Source organism: Phoenix dactylifera, chromosome 8 (assembly GCF_051530095.1).
Source record: "Phoenix dactylifera cultivar Ajwa chromosome 8, Ajwa_hap1_PhDact_Kaust_v1.1, whole genome shotgun sequence".
Taxonomy (NCBI): Eukaryota; Viridiplantae; Streptophyta; class Magnoliopsida; order Arecales; family Arecaceae; genus Phoenix; species Phoenix dactylifera.
The window spans coordinates 20,814,546-20,842,073 of NC_143197.1; the positions used below are offsets into that span (position 1 = coordinate 20,814,546).

General features: G+C 39.5%; 2 protein-coding genes and 1 long non-coding RNA gene across 5 annotated transcripts; all 3 read left to right on the plus strand.

The window, feature by feature from the left end:
* The first annotated feature begins 1,844 nt into the window (after positions 1–1,844).
* Positions 1,845–5,000, plus strand: LOC120103956 (G-type lectin S-receptor-like serine/threonine-protein kinase RKS1). The gene is made up of 5 exons (XM_089924943.1): positions 1,845–3,129; positions 3,398–3,514; positions 3,622–3,830; positions 4,581–4,788; positions 4,888–5,000. The coding sequence occupies exons 1-5, from the start codon at positions 1,845–1,847 to the stop codon at positions 4,998–5,000; spliced, it is 1,932 nt and encodes a 643-aa protein (XP_089781069.1).
* Positions 4,888–27,184, plus strand: LOC149753021 (G-type lectin S-receptor-like serine/threonine-protein kinase At4g27290). The gene is made up of 10 exons (XM_089924944.1): positions 4,888–5,126; positions 5,212–5,362; positions 5,536–5,836; positions 21,240–21,319; positions 23,481–24,807; positions 25,076–25,192; positions 25,306–25,514; positions 26,251–26,458; positions 26,558–26,795; positions 26,881–27,184. The coding sequence occupies exons 1-10, from the start codon at positions 5,038–5,040 to the stop codon at positions 27,041–27,043; spliced, it is 2,883 nt and encodes a 960-aa protein (XP_089781070.1). The 5' UTR covers positions 4,888–5,037; the 3' UTR covers positions 27,044–27,184.
* Positions 9,187–11,701, plus strand: LOC149753022 (uncharacterized). 3 transcript variants are annotated; one of them, XR_016396213.1, is made up of 6 exons: positions 9,187–9,533; positions 9,616–9,699; positions 9,782–9,959; positions 10,872–11,053; positions 11,212–11,414; positions 11,496–11,700. It is a non-coding gene; the product is annotated as an uncharacterized LOC149753022 (long non-coding RNA). The 3 variants fall into 3 exon arrangements; XR_016396215.1 differs by having other exon boundaries at positions 9,188–9,533; positions 11,212–11,323; positions 11,419–11,701; XR_016396214.1 differs by having other exon boundaries at positions 9,188–9,533; positions 11,212–11,319; positions 11,496–11,699.
* Positions 27,185–27,528: the final 344 nt, after the last annotated feature.

Sequence of the window (27,528 nt, forward strand, 5' to 3'; positions counted from 1 at the left end):
TATTTGTTTGATGAAGATGCAGGCCCATATTTAAAAGATGGGAGAGTATACAAAATTGTATATCATGTATTGCTTCTCTATCTATCCTCCAACCTTTCTTTCTTCGTGCTGCTAGCTCTTTTTCCTCTTTCTGATCTTCTGAATTGTAAAACTTGCAAAGTTTTCGTACAAAGTCAACTGGAATACTGCTTGCCTTAGTAAAAAAGGGAGGTCTGGGTGTGAAGGACATTTCTCAGTTCAACCTTTTCGGTAGCCTCTGTGTTTGTTGAAATATTTGTAGATAAAGAGGAAAACGAGGGAGAGAGAAAAGTAATTTTATTTCTCTATTCCAGCATTTTTGGTACATCTCAAAGGTTATATATGTAAGGTAAATATATGCAGCAGAATAATAATTTAAATAAAAATATTTTTACTGACCTCCGCCCATGTTGTTCAAGTACAAAAATGTTTCACCATGAGAAAGAAGAGAAAACCCACGAAAGAGAGAGGAGATTCGGATCTTCTAACCTATGCAGGACTTGAGTGCCTCAGGTGATGGATTTATAATGCTATCTTTAAGGTTTATCTCTAAAAGTTTCCATCCATCACGGAAACCACCAGATAAAATAAACTCCATATAACCTCTTTCTTGATTGGATTTAATCACCATTTAAAGGTGCGACCCTCCTTAATTAGCAAGTCTTTTTGCATGCTAGTCAAGATAAAGACGCGAAAGCTAACCTTTAGCACGTCACGAGGAGGACATTTAATCGGATGATTCCGACGTTTTCACCGTTGAACTCAACGCGAGTGGGTCGGCTGGGCTACCTGCCTTGGAAAATACCCTTGAAGCGTGTGGGTCAGCTTGAAACCTAGTTGATTTCATGTGTGCGCTTCATCTTTAAGTATTGTGCATTTCAAGCAGCAGCCATTAATCCCTGATGTTCTGCTTGAAAGTGTTTCTTTTCTATAGATAGTTCGCTTGACCCCTTAAATTTAGGATTCGAGTTATATCTTTCATGCAGAAAAAAAAAGAGATCTTCTTATGCGATATCAACTGTTGGATCATGCCTCGCACAAATCTCAAAACATTTAGGTGTTTGTGTTTGTAGTTCTCTCAGAAGTAGCAAATGACACAACCACGTTTGAGCTCCTGTAGGATTCAATGAATTCTTTTTTATGGCTGCTAGCTGACACACAACCCGTAAGAAGGAAGAAAATCCAAATATTTTAACCTTTCGTCCGATCTTTAATGGTTGCAGCAGGCGAGTTAGGGATGTTGGATCCCCAGATTTAAGTCAACCACGAGAAGACTCAATAGCTTCCAAAACTAGCCTACCTCAAGCGACCGCTATTTAGGTCTTATTAAAAAGCTTATACGCAACGGCACTGGCCTGTCTTTGTTAAGACTTGTATAACTGTCCATTTGTTCAAAAAGGTGTAAATTTTCTGTTTGATTTGGATACGAAGCAAACTTGTCAACGCTTGGATTCGTTTTTTTCCAAAAAAAAAAGTCTTACCCGTTTGATCAATGCTATGAGGGATCAAGTTCATGCATATAAAAAGTTTTTTGATATGTTTCATGAGAAAATTGGTGTAAATTTAATGCCAAACACAGCAGTAGTTGAGTATTTTCAGAAAATACCGCAGTCCATCTGTCCATGTCGAGACGAACAATTGCCTCTCAATTTGGGAATCCCGTATAGGTTATAAGTCAAGACGCCCCAAAAAAACATAAATCATGACAACAGCATTGAAATGCGACCGACAAAACCATGACAAAGACCCATATGTGGTTAAATTCAGATCATTCTATGTTCTAGTTCTCAAAAAAGTATCAAAGTAGGGGTTTTTGCTTACCAATGATGGGCGATAGAAGCAGCATCCATGGCTGCTGTGTTCTTCTTTTCTTGATCCTATTCACCATCCAATTTTCTCATTCAGCAGACACCCTGTTGCCAAACCAGTCAATTAAAGATGGAGAGACACTAGTTTCTGCCAACCGGACCTTTGCACTCGGATTCTTCAGCCCAAGCGGTTCGCTCAATCGCTATGTTGGGGTATGGTATCACAAGCTTCCAGTGCAGACGGTGGTATGGGTTGGCAACCGCGGACTGCCGGTGTTCGATACCTCTGGCTACCTTACCATTGATGGGAAAGGCAATCTGATCATTTTGGATAGCATTGGGAGATCGATCACCATAGCATCCAACTCTGGAGCAACCAATCTCACTGCTGCTACACTAACAGACACCGGCAATCTTGTTCTCAAAGAATGGAGTGATGGAAGAGAAGGACAAGCCTTGTGGCAGAGCTTTGACAATCCTACTGATACACTGATTCCTGGCATGAGAATGGGAATGTATGGAAAAAAGAATCAGTTTCTCACGTCATGGACAAGCTCAGAAGATCCAGCTCAAGGTGACTTCTCTGTCGGGATCGATCCCAACGGCACTAAACAGTTCATCATCTGGAGGAAGGGTCAGGTCTACTGGCAGAGTGGGGTCTGGACTGGGAAGAACTTCAGCTCGGTAACTGAAATGACACCAACTTACAACACCTATTTCAGCTACATGCCGACTTGGAATGGGGATTACTATTCTTATTCTGTCAATGACAGTTCTAAACCAACGAGAACCGTGATGGATGTTTCAGGGCAGATCAAGCAAGTAGCTTGGGTAGAAACCTCACAGGAGTGGGTACAAATCTGGGCTGGACCGACGAATTATTCATGCGAGATTCCCACTAGCTGCGGAGCTAATGGCCTCTGCAACAACCATACTACTCCCACATGCAATTGTTTGGATGGGTTTGAGCCTTGGTCGGATCTTGCATGGAATTCAGGGAACTGGGCTGGAGGATGTGTGAGAAGAGAGATGCTAGAATGTGGAAATGGAGATGGATTTTTAAAGCTGAAAGGGGTTAAGTTGCCGATCTTCTTCTTGGACGCTGGCGTTTCGAGCATCGGCATCGAGGACTGTAAGGCGAAGTGTGCGCCGAACTGCTCCTGCACAGCTTATGCTTCAGCACATGAGAATGGAACTGGCTGCTTGTTATGGTTTGGGGACCTATTGGGTCTCCAAGCTCACCATGATGCCACTCAAGACCTCTATGTTCGTTTGGCAGCTTCGGAGCTCGACCACACTGCAGGTAAGGCTCTCCGGTTGGGAATTCCATGCAGAATTCATTTGGTTCCTCATTTCATTCGTGATTTGGTATCATCAAATGGTTGGTTTCTTTTATTTCTTTTTTCCCTTTATAATTTTTGATGTGGAGGTCTCATCTATTGTTTGTTTGATCTCAGAATCTTTCCAATGCTAATTTATGTATAGAGATGACTAATTTCTTAAAAGCTTTGTTTCCCTCCGAAGTTAAATGTCTAGTTGAGAATTCAGTTGAATGCTGATTGGTAATTCAGATAATGGACGCAAGCAAAAGCTTTGGATAGCAATCATCATGCCAGTTTCAGTGGTGATAATTTTGTTACTGGGTGTTTTCTTATACTGTTGGCATAGGAAAAAGCTCCAATTGAAAGGTAATCTATGTTGGTTTGAAATAATTAAAATGTTTTGGTAGGAAAAAATACAGTAGTAAAAATTACTCATACAACTAAAGAAAACTTCTTTCTTCTGTTCAAAACAGCCAAGCAAGAACTGAGCCAGGAACTTCAATTACTAGGAACAGATAATATTGCAGCGGCATCTCATAAACTCAGTGAAGGACCAATTGATGGCGAAGGCGAGAAAGTTCCTGATTGTCCTCTGTTCAGTTTTTCTACCTTATTAGCAGCAACTAATAACTTCTCTGCTTCCAATAAACTTGGAGAGGGTGGTTTTGGGCCTGTCTACAAGGTATCATTTCACCTCTTAATTTTAATTCTTTAGAATACTGAAAAGAAGCATACCTTGTGATTTCTTTTGTAGGTGGCCAGTTGTTTTAGATCCACCATGCAGGAAATCTGCTCTAGTATTTGAAACTGATTTAAGGCCAAGCAAGGCTTGATATATTTTGGCTGAGGATGTATATATTTGGTGCGAGAGTCCTCTAAATACAAATTAATTCTCTCCTTCACCCCTCAGCTAACTTCTCAACAAAGTAGAATTAGATACTGCTGCACCTAAGTTTTCCTCAAAAAAGCACCCCATAGCTAAGGGACCCTTTCAAATTGCCACTCCAGAGAGTGAACTAGAGAAGAAAATGTTCCCCTCCTAAGAAAGTAACTAACCTCATCTTTGGATACCTGTTACCAAGGCCTAAAAGGATACAGTTTTCTTGATACCCAACTATGATATTGTCATTGTAGAAACAAGTGCATCTCTGGCACCACTAAATAAATTAGAGCTTTAGCATCTAGTCCATTAGACGTTCTCCATCCCAACCTAGAAGTAGCCATGAGCCAAACAACAATAACTTTAATGCTAATGCTCATAGGAATTGGTTTGTTCTCAAATAATTTTATGCTTCTCTGCTTGGAAATCCTTAAAATCTTCAAATTCCTAACTTTTTCTTGGTTCTTTTAGTGCATGAACATAATTCTACAACAGTATAAAGTGAGAACAAAATCCAAGTAAAGGTGTTTTTTTTTCTCAAATCTTTGTCAGGGTATGCTGGAGGGACATGAACTAGCGGTAAAAAGGCTTTCAAGAAGTTCGGGACAAGGAGTGGTGGAGTTCAGAAATGAGATATCTCTTATTGCCAATCTCCAGCACAGAAATCTTGTTAGGCTTCTTGGTTATTGCATTCAAGGGGAAGAGAAGTTGTTGATCTATGAGTACATGCCCAACAAGAGCTTGGACATCTACATCTTTGGTTAGTCATTATGGATGCGTCCTACTGTTGACATGCTATTTCCTTCTTCATATACAACTGAATCAGAATTGCTCATTAACATATTAATGGTGCTTGCAGATCCAATCAAGGGAGCAGAATTAGACTGGAAAAAGCGTCTTGACATCATTGAAGGGATTGCTCAAGGGCTTCTTTATCTCCACAAGTACTCGAGACTCAAGAGTTATTCATAGAGATCTGAAAGCCAGCAACATACTTCTGGATGGTGAAATGAACCCGAAGATATCGGACTTCGGAACGGCAAAGATCTTTGAAAGGAATGAATCACAGGCGAATACAAACAGGGTGGTCGGTACATAGTAAGATATCGATTCTTCCATAATTTTATTTGTTCACAAAATGTAAGTGTTCATATTAGTTACTAAAAGGCATTGTTGAATTCAGTGGTTACATGTCTCCTGAGTATGCAATGGAGGGCCTCTTCTCCGAGAAGTCCGATGTTTTCAGCTTCGGTGTTCTGCTTTTAGAGATTCTCAGCGGCAAGAAGAACAGAAATCTTCATTGGCAAAACCAATCTCTAAACCTTCTTGGATATGTAAGGAATTGATATATATATATATATATATATATATATATATATATATATATATATATATATATATATATATATATATATATATATATATATATACACTCTAATTTTCATTGGTTTTTCGCAATGAACCTTGTTTTAATTTCATAGGATTTTGACAAAGTTGACATTAGCAGGCCTGGGAACTATGGAAAGAAGGGAACATCTTGGAGCTGATGGACCCATTGTTAGGTGACCTCTGCCATTTGGAAGGGTACTCAAGATGCATTCAAGTGGCTCTTCTGTGTGTGCAAGATGTCCCTGAAGACAGACCAACCATGTCAGAAGTTGTTTCCCTGCTGAGTAATGAAAGCATATCTCTGAAAAGTCCTAAAAAACCTATTTTCTCTTTTGGAAGAACTATGGAAATAGTTTGTCTGCCTTCGAGCACAAGAGAGGAATGCACTGCAAATGATATAACTGTTTCAGCTATGGAAGGTAGATAGAACTACATTCCTCAGGTCTTTGTGTATTTCATGTTAGCCGCAACAAAATGAATGGAATTTGTTTATTAATTTCTTCCCTATTCAATCTTTCGTATTATGTGTAATCCCTCCAATTTTTATATATGCATATTAATCCCTATAATCTTATAGTTCCAACAAATTCGAAGCCCTTCACGATAATTCCAACGAATTGTTCTAACACTATGTTCGTCCGATTCCTGTTTACCTAAAAATATGCTAAACAGATCGTTGTTAGAACCGACAAACAAAGTTTAATTTAATTGTATTCTTACCTTTCCTACGCGAAGAATAGCGGTTGTAAGAGGTCGATCCACAGGGAGGCGATTGGAGTTGCATAAAAATAAAAACGTTCACTCGAATTCAAAATCGATTTTTGAATGGTAGAATAAAAACATTACTTTGAGGATGTTAAATGATTCTCTAGTCTATCAGAGAATGTTTTTCATTTGAAAATAACGAAAAGACAGATACTTGGAATCGAAGAACATTTATAAATTTAATAAAATATTTAACTATTCAAAGAAAAATTTTGGCATGGATGAAAACAGTACTTAGGAAGATTGAAGCCTGGAACATAGACTGAATGAAAGAAAATTTCATATATTGCAACTAAAACAAGAATTCTAGAATGCATAAAATAAACTGCAGAAATTAAACTTAACCTAAAATATGAATTGCATAAAAGAAAAATTAATAGATTGCATAAAAGAACAATTACAAAAGTAAAATGAAGATTGGAAGCCTAATGCGTCCTCCTTCTACAAAATAAAACATAAAGAAAACAAAGAAAGAAAAACAAATCACTTCTCTTCTCCCTCTCTCTCCCACGGTGGACCTTCAACATAAAATAATATTTTTTTTCTTTCTTCTTCCCCAAAAATAGAGCTTCCTCTATTTTTTTTCTTTCTCACTTGAACCAGCCGATGGCCTCTTCCCCTCTGTTCTTTGGCTCCACCGAGCTCACCTCCTCCTCCTTGGACCCGCCGGCCACCACCCAAACCGAGCTCTCCTCCCCCTCCCCCTCTCCTGGCCGATGGCCTCCTTATATAGCTCGCCCCCACCTCTTGAAGCCGGCTGAGAATCGAAACGGTGGCGGGATCACAGACGCGGAAGATGCCGATGATGATGCAGAAGACGGCTACGTAATGCAGGCTGGGATTGCTGGGATCACGGCTTCGGAGCGCATCACGGGAAGCTGGAATTCAGGGAAGAGGGTTGTCCGGGATGCTGGGAGGCTGAGATTTGGAAACGGAAGGAGGGAGGCGCGGGCTGAGGCGCGGGGATTTGGTTGCAGACGGCTAGAGACGCGGTGGAGACACGCTGCGGGACCACTACTAGCATCACGGGAGGCTTGGATTCCATGGGAGAGGGGCTGAGACCTTTGATTCGGATGAAGGGCTGGCCGCGGGGAATGGGCGCACGAATGGGAATGGGTCGCAGACGGCTGGAGACGCGCTGGGGATGCGGCCGTCCTGGCTTCGATCGCGTTGATGGCATGGAGGAAGAGAAGGTGCTGGCTGAGACGGCGACTTGATGCTGGTTGACGGGTGCTGCTGGGGCGGAAGAAGCGGCGGAGGAGGTGGAGATGGGAGGGATCACCGAGGAGGTGATGATGGCGTGATCCGTGGACGGCTGGGAGGAGAAACGGGCATTGCTGCATCACGGAAGATTTGGATGTTGTGGGACCGCTGGAAGAGAAACGGGCGTGGGAGGCTTGGTCACAGAGGAGGAAGCTTGACGCGATCACAGGATAGGCTGGATCTTTTGATGGTGCAAATGTGCTTGATTAGATCATGGCAGGATTGGGCCCGCGCGGTTTGGGGCCATGATGCATCTCTCTAAACCCAATCTATACCAAATGCGCATTTAAACTTTAATTTATAATAACCTGTGCCAAACAACAATATAATATTAAACCAGTGAATTTATCATTTTTAGTCAACAATAACACTAATTTTGGTGACATGTAGGTCGCATTTTTGTGCTCTCATCACACTGCAATAGATAGTTAATCTGGACTATGAATGTTTTGCATGAAGCATGATATATAGATGAACTGTCTTTAGAACTTACGATTTCATTGTTCTAAAATCTAAAGCATAATTTACAGAACCTCAAGCCGAGATAATATTCCAACCAAAATGATGAAGCCAGACTACAACTGTTGCAAGACATTATTTATTATCTTATTTTATGTAGATTCAATGCACAATTAAAATGAGATGCAGAAACTGAATAATATGAGCAAACTAATTACTTGTCAAGAGCCTATTTTGTAGTGTATAACTTATTAGGTCAGCCCTAATCAACCAACTTAATGATATGAGTGCCGCCCTAGTTTTCAACTTGCTAAGCTGCAGTTTGTGCAACAGTTTTAAGTTGCATGTATACTTCCATGATCTAAAATTCTCTTGATGTTATTAACCTTCGATCTTGGTTTACATTATGTTAAAATTAAATCAGAATATATAGGAAGGAATATATTGCCAGCTAGGGTTAATCCAATATACCTAGTGTAGTTTGTGCATCAATGTCCAGTATGCATACTATTATGCAAACAAACTTTAATGAATTAAATTTATATATTAAGGGCTGATATTACGATCACAAAATCTCTAATTTTAAATAGGTCTTATGGGGATAAACACCAAATTTTATCAGCTTTAAATTTCAACATGTAATTAATGTAAAAAAGTTACCTGATACAATTCAGTTAGGAAGTACCATGACTAGTTGTCCTCAATACCTATCAAAAGGTCAGAGGTGACTATGTTAGAAAGCTAAGTTGTGAGTTGCATAAGTCTTAGATTAAAAATATTAATCTAGATATTTTTCTTAATTTTATTTCAGATTGGATAATTATAATGATTGGAAACTTGAAGGCAACCTAGACTAGCTAGTTCCAGGGGCAAGTGTGCTAATTAGCAAGTCGTTTGAGCTTTGTCACTTGTTTTCCTTCATTGCTTATTTAAATCAGCTATCTGCCAAGATAATTGATGGACTATATCTGCCAAGATAATTGATGGACTATTTACAAGTATCATTGGATGATGTCAAGTGAGAAGACTATCAGGATTAGCATCATGAGATGATAGTTTCACTACAACAAAGTAGGGTTTTGCCGACTGTTTTACGCCGACGCTAACAGAAAGCGTCGGCAAATTTCGAAACAGGGCCGACATACTACGACGCTTTTGTAGAGCGTTGGGTAAAATTGAAATAAGACGACGCTTCAAAGCGTCGTCGGAGGAAAAAAGGCCACCAAACGCACGGATCCTCTGCCTTTTTCCCGATCCCCTGCATTTTCCCCTCTCTCTCTCTCTCTCGTGCGCGTGCGGAGGAAAAAAGGGTTAGGGCAACAAACCCTAACCCTTTCATCCCCAGCCGCCATCATTCCCCCCTCCTTCCTCCTCGATCATCTCCCCCCAAATCCCCCACCGAGCTTCGGATCCCCCTCCCCCTCCGGATCCCCCTCCCCTTTCGAGCTTCGAGGACGACCCCGCGCCGTCGAGAAAGGTGTTCTACCCCTCCGAGCTGAGGATACGGCGGTGGCGGCGGGCGGGATGTGGTTCGACGAGAACATACCCTTGGAGGAGGTGTTTGATAATCTGAGATGCACGCGGGAGGGCATGTGTTCTTTCCGTCACCACCTCAACTGACATAGATTTGTGAGACAACCCTCATGTATGTGCTTTTTGTTTTTTAATCTAGCTGTTGATTTTTTTTTTTTGAATTTGTTTGTGGTTGCAGGAGAGCAAGTTTCTAAAATTCTTGGGGTTCATGTGGAATCCGCTGTCGTGGGTGATGGAGGCGGCGGCCATCGAGGAAGCCCAGGTTTTCTCTGGTGCATTTCTTCTTCTTTTTTATTTTTTTTTTCTGTGACGAACCCATATGGGTTCTTGATTCTGTTCAACAGGGGAAGCCCCCAAACTGGCCGTGGCAGCCCAGGTTGCCCTGCTTCTTGATTTCGTGGGGATTATTACCCTGCTTCTAATCAACTGGACGATCAGCTTCATCGAGGAGAACAACGCTGGAAACGCCGCGGCAGCCTAGGTTACTGTGCTCTCCATTCCCTGGACATCGGAAGCGATGAGGTTGTCACAGTTGCTAATTGATAAGGCTTTTTTTCCCTATATAATTGATTAGTTTTGATAGTATCTGACCTTCCTTTTGATAATATTTCTTGCTTACTTGGTGAAGTTTATTGTAATGGTTAAGACTGCAAATTCATAAGGAGTGGACCATTTTTGACAAATTAGGAGTAAATTAGGATGGTCTTTTTTGCTGTAAGGAATATCATCAGACTACTGCAATTATTGATAAATCATATGACAGCTTTCTAGTCTAGGGTGTTGTAAATTGGGCTAATCGATATCTCAGTGGTGGTGGAGTTGGGAAAGGACAGGGAATCTTTATGAAAAAATTACTCCTAATAAGCACCAATTCAGGGCAGGGGATAGCAAGAACCAGCTAAGATGTTGATGATCCTTTTAAGTTTTAAGTGTTTACAAGTCTACCACATAGGACAAGTTTGCAAGTGCTGTATTATGGTCGTGTTGCAGTGCTGTATCATGAAAAATGAAATGCAACTAATAGTTAATTTAGGCATGCACTCAAACAGCCCAACTATATGTAATCTTGTATATGATCTGTCCATCTAAGCAATGGATATAGCTCTCCTGTGTAGGGAGCATTTTCATTAACTACACATCTCTTGTTATATAAATGTTAGTATGTATGTTTTCATCATTCAGTAAAACATTCTTGCAGACCCGAGTGTTGAGTTTATTGGTTTCCTTATATATCTTGATAGGTATTCTACTAAAAACATTATTTAGTGAATCATTTATTTGTACTAATAAAATTATACTATAAAGTATTTTTTTTTACAAGCTTTTTGGATAAGATTTGATAACATGGCTTCTAGTTCATGTCATCTTGCCCTTATTTCCAAAAATTTTTTCTGCCAAGTTTTATGCTAATATATATCTGTTTGTCTCATCTAGTTCCTGGGGAATATTATTGTGCTTTGTATGCTAGTGGCAGAAGATGTGATTTTGATCAAAGACCTGAGCTTTCTAAGGGAAGTGTGGAATTTGTTGCTCCTACTGAATATATGGTGCGGCCACCAGTATATTTTTTCCTTATTGATGTGTCAGTATCTGCAGTTCGGTGTGGGTTGCTTGAGGTAACCACTTTTGACTCTGTTAAGCTCGTCTTTATTTCTCTGTCTACTTTCATACCCCTGATTGTTATATTCACTTTGTGATCACAATTTTTGTAATTTTACTCCATTTCTTTCATCTGAAACATGGAATTCATGTTCATTTTCAACAAATTATGCAGATTGTGGCAAAGACCATAAAGTCTTGTCTTGATGAGCTATCCGGCTTCCCTAGGACACAGATTGGCTTCTTAACTTTCGATAGTGCATTGCATTTCCATAATTTAAAGGCATGTATTATTACATTCCAATGATCTGAACGCTGAACATAGTTACTCTGTTGATCTTATGGCAATTTTCTGCTCCTATAATTCCACTTTTGCAGGTAGATACTTTTGTCCTATTTTCTTGATGATGCTTTAGGATGAGCAACCTTGCTATCAATTAACTATTTTTGTTCTTCCAGTCTTCCTTGACACAGCCTCAAATGCTGGTGGTAGCAGATCTGGAGCTGAATCCTGTCCCTGATACTTTGTAGATTGTTTTTTATGGAGTTTGATATGTATATGTTTTTTATATTTTCAAAGTACATTGTAATTCATAACTTTTTATGTAAATTTAATCATATATGACAATATAAATATTTCGAATGATCTGAATATTTGTGCCAATTTCAATGTGTTCATATTGTATAATGTGTGTTTTATGATATATGTAAATTTATGGAGTTTGATATTTTTAATTTTTTTTAAAAATAATTACATTTTCCGACGCTTTAAAGCGTCGGAACAAACCGTCGTAGCACGCAGGTTTTACAAAACCAACGGTTTTTACCGACGCTTTTTAGCGTCGGCAACCGTCGGCGAAAACCATATTCGCCGACGCTTTATAAGCGTCGGTAAAGTCCGGTTTTTGCCGACGCTTTTATGTAGCGTCGGCAAAAAGTTTTCCCACTCCGGTATCGCCAACACTTCTGCGACGCTCTTATTAGCGTCGCCGGATCTTTAGCCGATGCTTATAAGCGTCGCTAAAGGCCTAAAAAGCGTCGAAAAAGGTAAGTTCTCCTGTAGTGTTTTATTGGATTGGTGGAAGTAATCTAGATCTAATAATAAAAGGGAATTGTTCTATTGAGAGCGAGGTTATGATCTCATCAAGAATATCTTTCGATAAAATCCTATATTTATCGGTTTTCCTGTAATAGATGGACCATAGTGTATATTTTGTACATGAGATTACTTACCCTTGCAGGTGGATATTTTAGTGGTAAGTGCCATATGGTATTGTTTTGGAAGATGACATGAATGTATGCAATTGTTCTTTTATTTGGTGGTTTAATTTAAAATTCCTAACATCCAATATTTGTCTAATGTAAAGGGATGAGGCATTACCTTTTCACCTATGGGCTATTTATTTTCTTTTGTTTCTTTTTTGGCATCAAAAGACTGCATGGATTTGATCAAGATGCATCAGAGTGGTGCTGCAGGATAGATCAACTACTGCAAGAATTTATTTGTGGATGTAACTGCAGCACAACCATCACCATATAGGGTTATGATTTATTGCTTTATTATTATTTACTAGTTAATTACATGTAGTTTTGCCCATCTAGATGCCATTCTTATGAAGTATATTATTGCAAGCATGCGTGTGTGATACATTATTATTGTTAAATGCAGTGTTAGTATCCCTATGATTAAATCACTAAAGCTCGCTTATTTTTGCAATGAGAGTTTATGTTAAGCATATATATATATATATATATATATATATATATATATATATATATATATATATATATATATATATATATATATATATATATATATGAGGGTTTATACAGCCATCCACTATCTACACCATGTGATGAGAGCACAAAAGTGCAATCGTCAGACTATTTTAATTAGTATTTTAGCTAATGATTAATAATAAAATTAACTAATTAATGTGGTATTTGTGTTTGAGTGCAGTAATCCAAGAAACCAATTAACATTAGGATTGAGTCCAATGCCCGGCAGCCCGAGCTCAAGTCATCTTCCAGGGCCTGCCTGACTTCATCCCGCGATACAACACAACATCGCGAGCATCTCCGTGTCCGCATCCAATGATCCAGATCAGATCCCTCCCAGCAAGACAGATTTCCTTGCATCCGTGCCAGGCCATCTACATCTTCAGCGTCCCCACCTCCCGGAATCCCTTGATGCAAGCCGTTCCCACCGTCCGCTCCCAGCATCTTTCCTCTTCCGCTTCCAATCCCGACGATCCCGCACCGTGTCTTCATCGCATCTCCTTCCGTTTGTGATCAAGGAACCGCAGCCGCGTCCAAGCTTCAGCCAGCATCCGCAGATTCAAAACGCTCCCAGCCATGAGGTGTCTTCCGTGATCTTCCCATCGTGCCAGCCGCGTGCCAGCCCGCCTCCTCACAGCTGCCATTCCGGATTTCACGCGAGTGAAGATCCCCAGCTCTCCCGCATCCGTGAAAGAAGCCCCATCATCCTTCCTCTTCCGCGTGCAATCCCGGGCGATTCACCTCCCAGCAAAGAAGATCCCAGCGCCTCCCTTCCGCATCAGCAGCACCCGAAGAAGGAAGCCAAGTCCCCACCTTCCGCTTCAGCTCCCAGAGATTCCGCATCCATGGCCCAAAGAAGGAAGTTCACGCCTCCCTCCCGCTGATCCCGCCTCCACCACATCTCCAAGGGTCTATAAAAGAGAAGAGGAGGAGCTTGGGGAGGGGGTGTGCTCGGTTGGGGTGGTGGCTGGCTGGTCGAAGGAAGAAGAAGGAGTTTGGCTCCTTCGGTTTGTCCAAAGAAACAGGGGAAGAGGCGGACGAGGGAGAAAGAAAAAAAGGCATTGCTCTGTTTTCAACTCCATTGAAAACAGAGCATTGCAATTTTTTTAGTTTTTTTTCGGTTTGAGTTTTTTTTAATTTAAGAAGAGCAGTGTATTTTTTTTCTGTTTTAGTGTACTTTAGTTGAAAGTTTTTATTGAGAAGTATATTTTGAGTTTGAAAGCATATTGTTCTTATTTTTAGTTTTATTTTAGGTTTTGTTTTGAGTTTTAAATTTTTGAGAGTTTATTTGGGTAGGAAGTTATATTTGTTCTGCAATTTTAATTTCTGTTCTGCAATCCATTAAATCCTCTTTCATGCAATCTATATTCTAGTCTACAATTTTTCTAACACTGTTTTCATCCATTTTGATTAATGTTAAAGCTTTTCTTTAATTAGTTAAATACATAAATACTCTTTAAATCTGACTACCTGTCTTATAGTTAATTTCAATTAAAAAATATTCTTCGGTAGACTAGAGAATCCATCAACATTCTCAAAATAATGTTTTTCTTTTATCATTCAAAAATCGATTTCAAATCCGAGTGAACGTTCTAATTTTTATACAACTCCAATCGCCTCCCTGTGGATCGACCTCTTACAACCACTATTCTTCGAGTAGGAAAGGTAAGAGTAAAAATTTAAAATTTAACTTTTGTTCGTCGGTTCTAACAACGATCTGTCTAGCATATTTTTAGGTAAACAGGAAAGGACGAACACTATGTGTAAGGTCAACCCTTTTTTTATTAGTACACTTATAATAGTGCATCAATTAGGAAAGAGCTATTGAATCTGAGTACATGACCTAGTAGAGTTCATCAGGATATCTTGACTCTAGACCAAGTTGGTGGGTCAGGCTTAACTAATGGGCACAACAGTGACTCTTAGACATGAGGCTTTGTACTTTAATAGGGGTTGAGACCGAAGGTTGAGTGTCCTACCTAGTGTTATAGTCCCACATTGACTAATAAAAGGGATGCCATATGGGTTTATTTATCTGGGCTAGTCCTCCTAACAGTTTAAGCTTTTGGACTATGAGTCTATGATAAGTGGTATCAGAGCCCGGCCGATTATATGTCGCAACCTTTATAAGTCAAGTGGGCCCCTCATTGAGGGATATATCAGGATCGAGGAGGACCTCATAAGGTTGAGTAGAACTTGGGGCATTGATGGGCTCCCATCTCTCGAGGAGGAGCTAACCATGACTAGAGCATTATGAGATTGGATAGGGGAGATTGTCATAGTCCCACATTGACTAATAAAAGAGGTTCCATATGGGTTCCTTAGCCCGAGTTGGTTCTTCTAACAACCTAAGTTTCTAGGTGAAGTTTCTAGGTGGTGAGTCCATGACATTAAGGTATCTTGCTGTTGATGACAGTATTCACAACATTAGTATTCACCAAAAGGTAGAACTAATAGTTGCTATCCACTCTATCAAGTGGGCCTCATATAAGAGTGGATATACTATAAGTTGGAGAACTCAATAGCTTACATCCAGGAGTCAAATGCATTGAGGGACTGTACTAAATTTTGGTAGAGAGGTATTGTATGGGCGAAATAAGTTTGAGTAGAGAAATAAGTTTAGTAGAGAAATAAGTTTGAGTTCAAAATTGGACCCGGTCTAAATTCTAGATTGTGTCAGGGCCTTGTATTTTTCAATCCAACCCTGGTTATATATCTTCTAGGTTTAGTTTGGGCCAACAAAAAGAGGCTTAACCTAAACCAAACACGATCCGGCCTGATCCAAAAAACAAATCATATAAACTTCCTTCTTCTTTACTATAAATATCTTTCTTAATTCATTGAATGAACTTTTATTTAAACTAATTCCCTTTTTCATCTCAACAACTACATCTCCACTCATCTATTTTCACTTGATTAAATTCAAATGTATATATTTCATTATTTATTTTGTTGCATTCTTATTTATAATACTCTCAAGTATATCAACATATGTATATATTTTGAAAATCATAATTTCTAAGCTTAAGAATGATCAATTACTTGGATGATTGAAAAGTTTGAGTGAAAATTCAAGTTTAACTTAGTCCTTCCTATTTTTATTTAAATTTTACTGTCTATATTTAATTTTTAATAATTATATTTTAGATGTAATAGAATAGCTAGATGCTTGACTCGAATTGAAAATCCAACCTAAGATGGTCTTGACCCAAACCAGAACATTTCAAATTGGATCATGTTCATACTTGACTCTGAGCTAATTCAAATAACATGATAGGTCTTAGATCGTTTTCATCAACCCTACCTGATCCGACCCAACCAAATCAACTAACGAGTTGAGTTTGGGGATCAAAAATCATGACCCAAATATAAAATTGAGTTAGGTCGTGATCCGTTTGTAGCCCTAACAAGGAGATCATTAGAAGGAAAATAAGATGGTGATTATTGGAGTCGTTGGAATTTTGAACTAGCCTCCTATGATTCAATTGGAACTGTATTACTTTAAATTTGAATTTGGGTGGCTCTACCATTGATTTTTCTCCACCAGTGAAGGATACTGATATCTTTCTAGGTAGCCTCTTTTGGGAAAGCAAGGTCAACTATGGTTGAGGGAACCCATAATATTATCCAACTAAATTGAGATAATCTTCGCTTAATGGGTAGCATTGTCATTCCCATTTGCAAACTCGATACTCGACCCAACCCCGATTAGATCTTATCTATAATAAATGGATTGGGTATGGAATTAGAGTTGAACTCATTAAGATTTTGTCAATATGCCTAAGTTTGAGTTTCTTTATATCTAACCTGACCCAAACCTCCATAAATTACTTGGTTTCTATCACCCATACCTATGCATACAAAAACACCTACATATATGCATGCATACATATATCAAATACAATATTAATTTTATTTATATTCTTTCACTTGAAAAATAAAAATAATGACGTATTATTTAAGTATTGTGCACCTTTTAATTTTTGTCCATTATTTTATATAGTTTACCATCAAGTGCTTATTACTCATGATTTAATTTTCTTAATATGTATTAAATGTTTCATTAGTAAGCTTCCTGAAAGATGGATATTGTTCGGCTCAAATAACTCTTTAAGATATCATATTAGATACCTAGTGGATATTCAAACCCAAACCTGATACATATTTTTATTCCACGAACCTGGACCAACCCTTTCCCTCAATGGACTAGTTATAGAACAAATGTTAGGCCTGAATCTGCTATGAGCACGGATCTGGGTTTAGAAGATCTTGGACCCAATATCATTTCTATTATGGGAGAATTGAGCCATGTAGATGTCCCTCAGCTGATGCGACATTATATATATATATATATATATATATATATATATATATATATATATATATATATATATATATATATATATATATATATATATATATATATATATATATATTACATATATATATATATATATATATATTACATATATATATATATATATATATATATATTACATATATATATATATTACATATATATATATATTACATATATATATATATTACATATATATATATATTACATATATATATATATATTACATATATATATATTACATATATATATATATATATTACATATATATATATATATATTACATATATATATATATATATTACATATATATATATATATATATATATATATTACATATATATATATACATATATATACACTACAGGAAAATTCATCTTTTCGGCGTTTTTTAGAACCTTTACCGACGCTTATTGGCGTCGGCTAAAGTTTCGGCGACGCTAATCGAAACGTCGCAAAAGCGTCGGCGATACTTGAGTAGAAAAAGTTTTTTCCGACGCTTTTGGAAAGCGTTGTAAGAGGTTAGTTTTTAGCGACGCACTGTAGCGACGCGTAAAAGCGTCGCTAAAAGAATCAAAGCCGACGCTTATAAGCGTCGGCGTTAGCCAACATTTTTTTAAAAAAAAAATATTTTCCTCACTGGGTAGACCTGGGGACTGCGTGTAGGCCCGGAAGATCCAGATCATGGTCGCTGCACCAAGATTTCAAAATTGAAAGAAGAGTGCAAAAATGGAAAATCGGAAAGAAAGAAAAGAAGGGGGAGGTGATGCCGAACCTGGTGGTGCTGGAGAATTCGTAGAGGGGAGGAGATCTGAACACCATCCCATATAAACCATGAAATTATGAATGAGTCTATTCTTTGCTTTATAGGTTTCAGCATCCCAGAGTAGATAAGAACAACAACATTATTCTTTGCAAGCCAGCATCCACACACACCAAACAAGAGACAGACAAGCAGATAAATTCAAGCCACCCTAAAATTAGCATACACAAAAGGCAACAACTAATCACCAAAAACCCTAAGCCCCAAAAAATTTCAACAGCTTATACACTAAATCGAACCCCGAGAAAAGAAAAAAACCAATCAGAGATCAACCTAAAAACAGCAAATTCTGCAGACATAAGCAAATAAAATCAGCCCGCCCACTAAAACCACCAATTTTTACCCTAAAATTACGCAAGAAAACGCATGCCCTATCAAACCCAAAATCAAGAACTCCAATACCCACATCAAGAAAACCAAGAATATATTGGAAAGGCGATGGAACCGACCTTTCTCTATCCGAAGACGCAGGAGACCTCAAGGAATGGTGGGGAGACGAGTGAACTCCAGAAGGGGAGTACTGGAAGTAAGTACCCGGCAGGATTCTCTCATCCATGGCCTACGATCGATCGAAACCAAAAAATCACCCAAAAATATGACGAAAACGAGGACTCCTCCTCCTCCTCTTCTTGGTCTTCGCCTCTCCTGGCCTACGCACGGAGGGGCGAGAGACCCAAACACCCGAAAGAGGGCTTCGGGTTTTCTTTCCTCCAGTACGCCCTAGATCTCCTCCTTTTCCTCCTTTGCCTGGAGTCAAGTTTCTCACAATAGACAGAAAAATAAATAAACAAGTAGAGGGGAGGAGATCTGAACACCTGGAGCCACGGCCCGCCCCTTCCTGGCCATCGCCTGTCCCCGGTGGCGTGACGCCGGCGCTCCAGCCTCCCTGCATATCCACTTGCTCCTGTCACCCCTGCAACAAAAATAAAGAAGGGGGAGGCGGCAGATCTACTCTTCTTCTTCATGGGGGGATGAGTGGAAAGACATGCTCACCTGGGCTTCGGAGGAGGGGGGATTGGATATGTCGACGCCGGAGGGAAGAGAAGGGGGAGGAGGCGGATCTACTCTTCTTCTTCTTCTTCTTCGGAAGCGAGGTTGGTGGCGATGATGGCACCGGAGGGAGGAGGAGAGGAGAGTGGCTCAGATCCAAGAGAAGGGGGAGGGAAGAGAAGGATTGATGTCGGTGCCGAAGGGAAGAGGAGAGGAGATGATATAAGAGCTAGGGCATCGAGATGGTTTTGGCCTCCGACGATGCTTATAAGCGTTGTCGTAGATCCCAATATTCTACAACGCTTAAAAAGCGTCGTCGATTGCAAAGCTATACCGACACTTTTTAGAAGCGTCGACACAATTTTGCGCGAAACCAAAATTTTCCGACGCTTTTCCCTATCATCGGAAAAAAAGCGTCGAAAAATCTTATTTTTCCTGTAGTGATACATACACATACACACATGCATACATACACACACATGCGCGCGCGCGCGCATAAATAAAGAAATATATATATATATATATATATATATATATATATATATATATATATATATTGTAACAATCCAGGATCTCACCCAAAATGGCTAGCCGAAAGGTATTATTTGGATTCCTTGATCCTGTATAAGTACCCAAGATCTACCCAGCGAATAACCGATATAGGACTAAACACATGCCCGCACGGGTCCTCATATACTCCCCCTATTCAAGCCCTGACGTCCTCGTCAGGCTAAAGGTTCAAATCTATTCAAATCTAATCACAAACACCACGATTGGCCCATGGTCAGCCCTAATGGATCCGTGCTGCAGTGTCCCCTAGTCCGCATAGGTTATGGGCCGGGTCCGCTCTGATACCATTTGTAACAACCTAGGACCTCACCCAAAATAGCTAGCCGGAAGGTATTATTTGGGTTCCTTGATCCTGTATAAGTACCCAAGATCTACCCAACGAATAACCAATATGGGACTAAACACACGCCCGCACGGGTCCTCACATACTCTCTCCATTCAAGTCCTGACGTCCTCGTCAGGCTAAGGGTTCAAATCTATTCAAATCTAATCACAAATACCACGATTGGCCCGTGATTAGCCCCAATGAAACTGTGCTGCAGTGTCCCCTAGTCCATATAGGTTATGAGCCGGGTTCGCTCTGATACCATTTGTAACAACTCAGGACCTCACCCAAAATGGCTAGCCGGAAGGTATTATTTGGGTTCCTTGATCCTGTATAAGTACCCAAGATCTACCCAGTGAATAACCGATGTGGAACTAAACACACGCCCGCACAGGGTTTGAACGAGGAGATGCGGGCGTGTGTTTAGTCCCACATCGGTTATTCGCTGGGTAGATCTTGGGTACTTATACAGGATCAAGGAACCCAAATAATACCTTCCGCCTAGTTATTTTGGGTGAGGTCCTTGATTGTTACAAATGGTATCAGAGCGGACCCGGCTCATAACCTATGTGGACTAGGGGATACTGCAGCACGGATCCATTGGGGCTAATCACAGGCCAATCATGGTATTTATGATTAGATTTGAATAGATTTGAACCCTTAGCCTGACGAGGACGTCAGGACTTGAACGAAGGGAGTATGTGAGGACCCGTGCAGGCGTGTGTTTAGTCCCACCTAAGTTATTCGCTGGGTAGATTTTAGATATTTATACAGGATCAAGGAACCCAAATAATAATTTCCGGCTAGCCATTTTGGGTGAGGTCCTGGGTTGTTACATATATTGCTAAAATAGATGGTTTAAATCCATCTATTTTAGACCGAACCTCTCCAAAAGCAAATAATTTAGATTCCACTCTGATTCCCATTGAGAAGTTGGGCCCGCGGCAATGGATCTTAATGGCCTGATCAAATTTGGGTCAATCCAATAGAGCTTCACCTAACTCCAAGAAATTCCTGTGGACCAAGGTTTTAAATAATGCATTATACTGTTACAATGGCCCCTTAATGTAACAACTACCGATTGTTAAAACAGTTATAATGGTCATTATTTGCCTCAAAAAATAGCATTTTAAATTGGTATTTAGATAGTAACCATTACAATGACTGTTGTAATATTGCTATATGGAAAATAATAAGCAATAACTGGAAAATATTGGCGTTGTCTTTCGCGCTGAATAAAAGATATTACTTTTTGTTGTATAATCACTTTTGAGGGAAAGTTTAATATATGAAAATTTAATTTTGAAAATACTAGTATTTCTTACAAATGAAAATAATTGCTATTATTTCTGTTATAAGGGTCTGTTACAATGGTAAAGACTATAATGGCAAGCAGCACCAGATTCATGAAGTTGCTCTTTGCAGAGATCGTAATTAAGGTGATGGACCTCCCCTGTCATTAAGCCTAATTAGGGCCTCCCCTGTCATCCATCACCAAACTTACTCTTCAAGTTCTAACCACTATGGCAGCTAAGCTGTGCACATTAAGCCTAATTAGGGCCTCTCCTCCTTAACTTTGCAAAGGGTTCATGGATTGGCACACTCCTCCTTGTCAAGATATTGAATTGTACGCAAATTACAACTAAAAGTTTGTTGGTTTAGAAAGCAGCATGCGAGGCAAAAGCTTAAACGAAAGAAAGAAACGTGCAGATTTTCTTCATATCCATGCAGAACTAGATTATTTTGTTTATTTATTTATTTGTTTGATGAAGATGCAGGCCCATATTTAAAAGATGGGAGAGTATACAAAATTGTATATCATGTATTGCTTCTCTATCTATCCTCCAACCTTTCTTTCTTCGTGCTGCTAGCTCTTTTTCCTCTTTCTGATCTTCTGAATTGTAAAACTTGCAAAGTTTTCGTACAAGGTCAACTGGAATACTGCTTGCCTTAGTAAAAAAGGGAGGTCTGGGTGTGAAGGACATTTCTCAGTTCAACCTTTTCGGTAGCCTCCGTATTTGTTGAAATATTTATAGATAAAGAAGAAAACAAGAGAGGGAGAGAGAAAAGTAATTTTATTTCTCTATTCCAGCATTTTTGGTACATCTCAAAGGTTATATATGTAAGGTAAATATATGCAGCGGAATAATAATTTAAATAAAAATATTTTTAATGACCTCCGCCCATGTTGTTCAAGTACGAAAATGTTTTACCACGAGAGAGAAGAGAGAACCCACGAAAGAGAGAGGAGATCCAGATCTTTTAACCTATGCAAAACTTGAGTGCCTTAGGTGATGGATTTATAATGCTAGGTTAGGGATCCGTATTCTTATCTTTAAGGTTTATCTCTAATAGTTTCCATCCATCACGGAAACTACCAGATAAGATAAATTCCATATAACCTCTTTCTTGATTGCAAGATAAAGACGCGAAAGCTAACCTTTAGCACGTCACGGCGAGCACATTTAATCGGATGATTCCGACCTTTTTCACCGTTGAACTCAACTTGAGTGGGTCGGCTGGGCTACCTGCCTTGGAAAATACCCTTGAAGCGAGTGGGTCAGCTTGAAACCTACTTGATTTCATGTGTGCGCTTCATCTTTAAGTATTGGGCATTTCAAGGAGCAGCCATTAATCCCTGATGTTCTGCTTGAAAGTGTTTCTTTTCTATAGATAGTTCGTTTGACCCCTTAAATTTAGGATTCGAGTTATATCTTTCATGCAGAAAAAAAAAAAATCTTCTTATGCGACATCAACTGTTGGATCATGCCTCGCACAAATCTCAAAACACTCTAACCAGCAGATCATGTAGCCGCTATTGAGTGATCCAATGGCGCACATCAGGAAAAAAAAAAAAGGTGAATCATTATACAACTGGAATCCTAAATTTAGGTGTTTGTGTTCGTAGTTCTCTCACAAGTAGCAAATAACACAACCATGTTTGAGCTGCTGTAGGATTCAATGAATTCTTTTTTATGGCTGCTAGCTGACACACAACCCGTAAGAAGGAAGAAAATCCAAATATCTCAACATTTCGTCCGATCTTTAATGGGTGCAGCAGGCGAGTTAGGGGATGTTGGATCCCCAGATTTAAGTCAACCACGAGAAGACTCAATAGCTTCCAAAACTAGCCTACCTCAAGCGACCGCTATTTAGGTCTTATTAAAAAGCTTATCCGCAACGGCACCTGTCTTTGTTAAGACTTGTATAACTGTCCATTTGTTCAAAAAGGTGTAAATTTTCTGTTTGATTCGGATACGAACCAAACTTGTCTGCACATGGATTCGTTTTTTTTTAAAAAAAAAAAGTCTTACCCGTTTGATTAATGCTATGAGGGATCAAGTTCATGCATATAAAAAGTTTTTTGATATGTTACATGAGAAAATTGGTGTAAATTTGTTGCCAAACACAGTAGTAGTCGAGTATTAAGATACTGTAATCCATGTTGAGACAAGAAGAATAGCCTGGGGCCCCTGTATAGGTAATAAGTCAAGACACGCCCCAAGAAAAGATGGGTCATGATATCAGCATTGAAATGCTACTGGCAAACCCATGACAAAGAAGCATATGTGGTTAAATTCAGATCATTCTATGTTCTAGTTCTCAAAAAAGTATCGAAGTAGGGGTTTTGGCTTACCAATGATGGGCGATAGAAGCAGCATCCATGGCTGCCGTGTTCTTCCTTTCTTGATTCTATTCACCATCAAATTTTCTCATTCAGCAGACACCCTGTTTCCAAACCAGTCAATTAAAGATGGAGAGACACTATTTTCTGCCAACCGGACCTTTGCACTCGGATTCTTCAGCCCAAGCGGTTCGCTCAATCGCTATGTTGGGGTATGGTATCACAAGCTTCCAGTGCAGACGGTGGTATGGGTTGGCAACCGCGGACAGCCGGTGTTCGATAATTCTGGCTACCTTACCATTGATGGGAAAGGCAATCTGATCATTTTGGATAGCATTGGGAGATCGATCACCATAGCATCCAACTCTGGAGCAACCAATCTCACAGCTGCTACACTAACAGACACCGGCAATCTTTTTCTCAGAGAATGGAGTGATGGAAGAGAAGGACAAGCCTTGTGGCAGAGCTTTGACAATCCTACTGATACACTGATTCCTGGCATGAGAATGGGAATGTATGGAAAAAAGAATCAGTTTCTCACGTCATGGACAAGCTCAGAAGATCCAGCTCAAGGTGACTTCTCTGTCGGGATCGATCCCAACGGCACTAAACAGTTCATCATCTGGAGGAAGGGTCAGGTCTACTGGAAGAGTGGGGTCTGGACTGGGAAGAACTTCAGCTCGGTCCCTGAAATGACACCAACTTACTACATCTATTTCAGCTACATGCCGACTTGGAATGGGGATTACTATTCTTATTCTGTCAATGACAGTTCTAAACCAACGAGAACCGTGATGGATGTTTCAGGGCAGATCAATCAAGTAGCTTGGGTAGAAACCTCACAGGAGTGGGTACAAATCTGGGCTGGACCGACGAATTATTCATGCGAGATTCCCACTAGCTGCGGAGCTAATGGCCTCTGCAACAACCATTCTACTCCCACATGCAATTGTTTGGATGGGTTTGAGCCTAGGTCTGATCTTGCATGGAATTCAGGGAACTGGGCTGGAGGATGTGTGAGAAGAGAGATGCTAGAATGTGGAAATGGAGATGAATTTTTAAAGCTGAAAGGGGTTAAGTTGCCGATCTTCTTCTTGGACACTGGCGTTTCGAGCATCGGCATCGAGGACTGTAAGGCGAAGTGTGCGCCGAACTGCTCCTGCACAGCTTATGCTTCAGCACATGAGAATGGAACTGGCTGCTTGTTATGGTTTGGGGACCTATTGGGTCTCCAAGCTCACCATGATGCCACTCAAGACCTCTATGTTCGTTTGGCAGCTTCGGAGCTCAACCACACTGCAGGTAAGGCTCTCCGGTTGGGAATTCCATGCAGAATTCATTTGATTCCTCATTTCATTCGTGATTTGGTGTCATCAAATGGTTGGTTTCTTTTATTTCTTTTTTCCCTTTATAATTTTTGATGTGGAGGTCTCATCTATTGTTTGCTTGATCTCAGAATCTTTCCAATGCTAATTTATGTATAGAGATGACTAATTTCTTAAAAGCTTTGTTTCCCTCCGAAGTTAAATGTCTAGCTGAGAATTCAGTTGAATGCTGATTGGTAATTCAGATAATGGACGCAAAAAAAAGCTTTGGATAGCAATCATCATGCCAGTTTCAGTGGTGATTCTTTTGTTACTGGGTGTTTCCTTTTACTGTTGGCATAGGAAAAAGCTCCAATTGAAAGGTAGTCTATGTTGGTGTAAAGTAATTATAATGTTTTGGTAGGAAAAAATAGAGTAGTAAAAATTACTCATACCGATGAACTAAAAGAAAACTTCTTTCTTCTGTTCAAAACAGCCAAGCAAGAACTCAGCCAGGAACTTCAATTAGTAGGAACAGATAATATTGCAGCGGCATCTCATAAACTCAGTGAAGGACCAATCGATGGCGAAGGCGAGAAAGTTCCTGATTGTCCTCTGTTCAGTTTTTCTACCTTATTAGCAGCAACTAATAACTTCTCTGCTTCTAATAAACTTGGAGAGGGTGGTTTTGGGCCTGTCTACAAGGTATCATTTCACCTCTTAATTTTAATTCTTTAGAATGCTAAAACGAAGCATAGCTTGTGATTTCTTTTGTAGGTGGCCAGTTGTTTTAGATCCACCATGCAGGAAATCTGCTCTAGTATATCGAAACTGATTTAAGGCCAAGCAAGGCTTGATATATTTTGGCTGAGGATGTATATTTGGTGCGAGAGTCCTCTAAATACAAATTAATTCTCTCTTTCACCCCTCAGCTAACTTCTCAACAAATTAGGGTTAGATACTGCTGCACCTAAAAAATAGAGATCCTTTCAAATTGCCACTCCAGAGAGTGAACTAGAGAAGAAAATGTTCCCCTCCTAAGAAAGTAATTAACCTCATCTTTGGATACCTGTTACCAAGGCCTAAAAGGATACAGTTTTCTTGATACCCAACTATGATGTTGTCATTGTAGAAACAAGTGCATCTCTGGTACTACTAAATAAATAGGAGCTTTAGCATCTAGTTCATTAGACGTTCTCCATCCCAACCTAGAAGTAGCCATGAGCCAAACAACGTGTTTTGCTCAATAACTTTAGTGGTTATGCTCATAGGAATTGGTTTGTTCTCAAATAATTTTATGCTTCTCCGCTTGGAAATCCTTAAAATCTTCAAATTCCTAACTTCTTCTTGGTTCTCTTAGTGCATGAACATAATTCTACAACAGTATAAAGTGAGAACAAAATCCAAGTAAAGGTGTTTTTTTTTCTCAAATCTTTGTCAGGGTATGCTGGAGGGACATGAACTAGCGGTAAAAAGGCTTTCAAGAAGTTCGGGACAAGGAGTGGTGGAGTTCAGAAATGAGATATCTCTTATTGCCAATCTCCAGCACAGAAATCTTGTTAGGCTTCTTGGTTATTGCATTCAAGGAGAAGAGAAGTTGTTGATCTATGAGTACATGCCCAACAAGAGCTTGGACATCTACATCTTTGGTTAGTCATTATGGATGCATCCTACTGTTGACATGCAATTTCTTTCTTCATATACAACTGAATCAGAATTGCTCATTATCATGTTAATGGTGCTTGCAGATCCAATCAAGGCAGCAGAATTAGACTGGAAAAAGCGTCTTGACATCATTGAAGGGATTGCTCAAGGGCTTCTTTATCTCCACAAGTACTCAAGACTCAGAGTTATTCATAGAGATCTAAAAGCCAGCAACATACTTCTAGATAGTGAAATGAACCCAAAGATATCGGACTTTGGAACGGCAAGGATTTTTGAGAGGAATGAATCACAGGCGAATACGAATAGGGTGGTCGGTACATAGTAAGATATCGGTTCTTCCATAATTTTATTTGTTCACAAAATGTAAGTGCTCATATTAGTTACTAAAAGGCATTGTTGAATTCAGTGGTTACATGTCTCCTAAGTATGCAATGGAGGGCCTCTTCTCCGAGAAGTCCGATGTTTTCAGCTTCGGTGTTCTGCTATTAGAGATTCTCAGCGGCAAGAAGAACAGAAATCTTCATTGGCAAAACCAATCTCTAAACCTTCTTGGATACATAAGGAATTGATCTCTCTATATATATATATATATATATATATATATATATATATATATTCTAATTTTCATTGGTTTTCTCAATGAACCTTGTTTTAATTTCATAGGATTTTGACAAAGTTGACATTTGCAGGCTTGGGAACTATGGAAAGAAGGGAACATCTTGGAGCTGATGTACCCATTGTTAGATGACCTCTGCCATTTGGAAGGGTACTCAAGATGCATTCAAGTGGCTCTTCTGTGTGTGCAAGATGTCCCTGAAGACAGAGCAACCATGTCAGAAGTTGTTTCCATGCTGAGTAATGAAAGCATATCTCTGAAAAGTCCTAAAAAACCTATTTTCTCTTTTGGAAGAACTATGGAAATAGTTTGTCTGCCTTCGAGCTCGAGAGAGGAATGCACTGCAAATGAAATAACTGTTTCAGCTATGGAAGGTAGATAGAAGTACATCCCTCAGGTCTTTGTTTATTTCATGTTAAATGCAACAAAATGAATGGA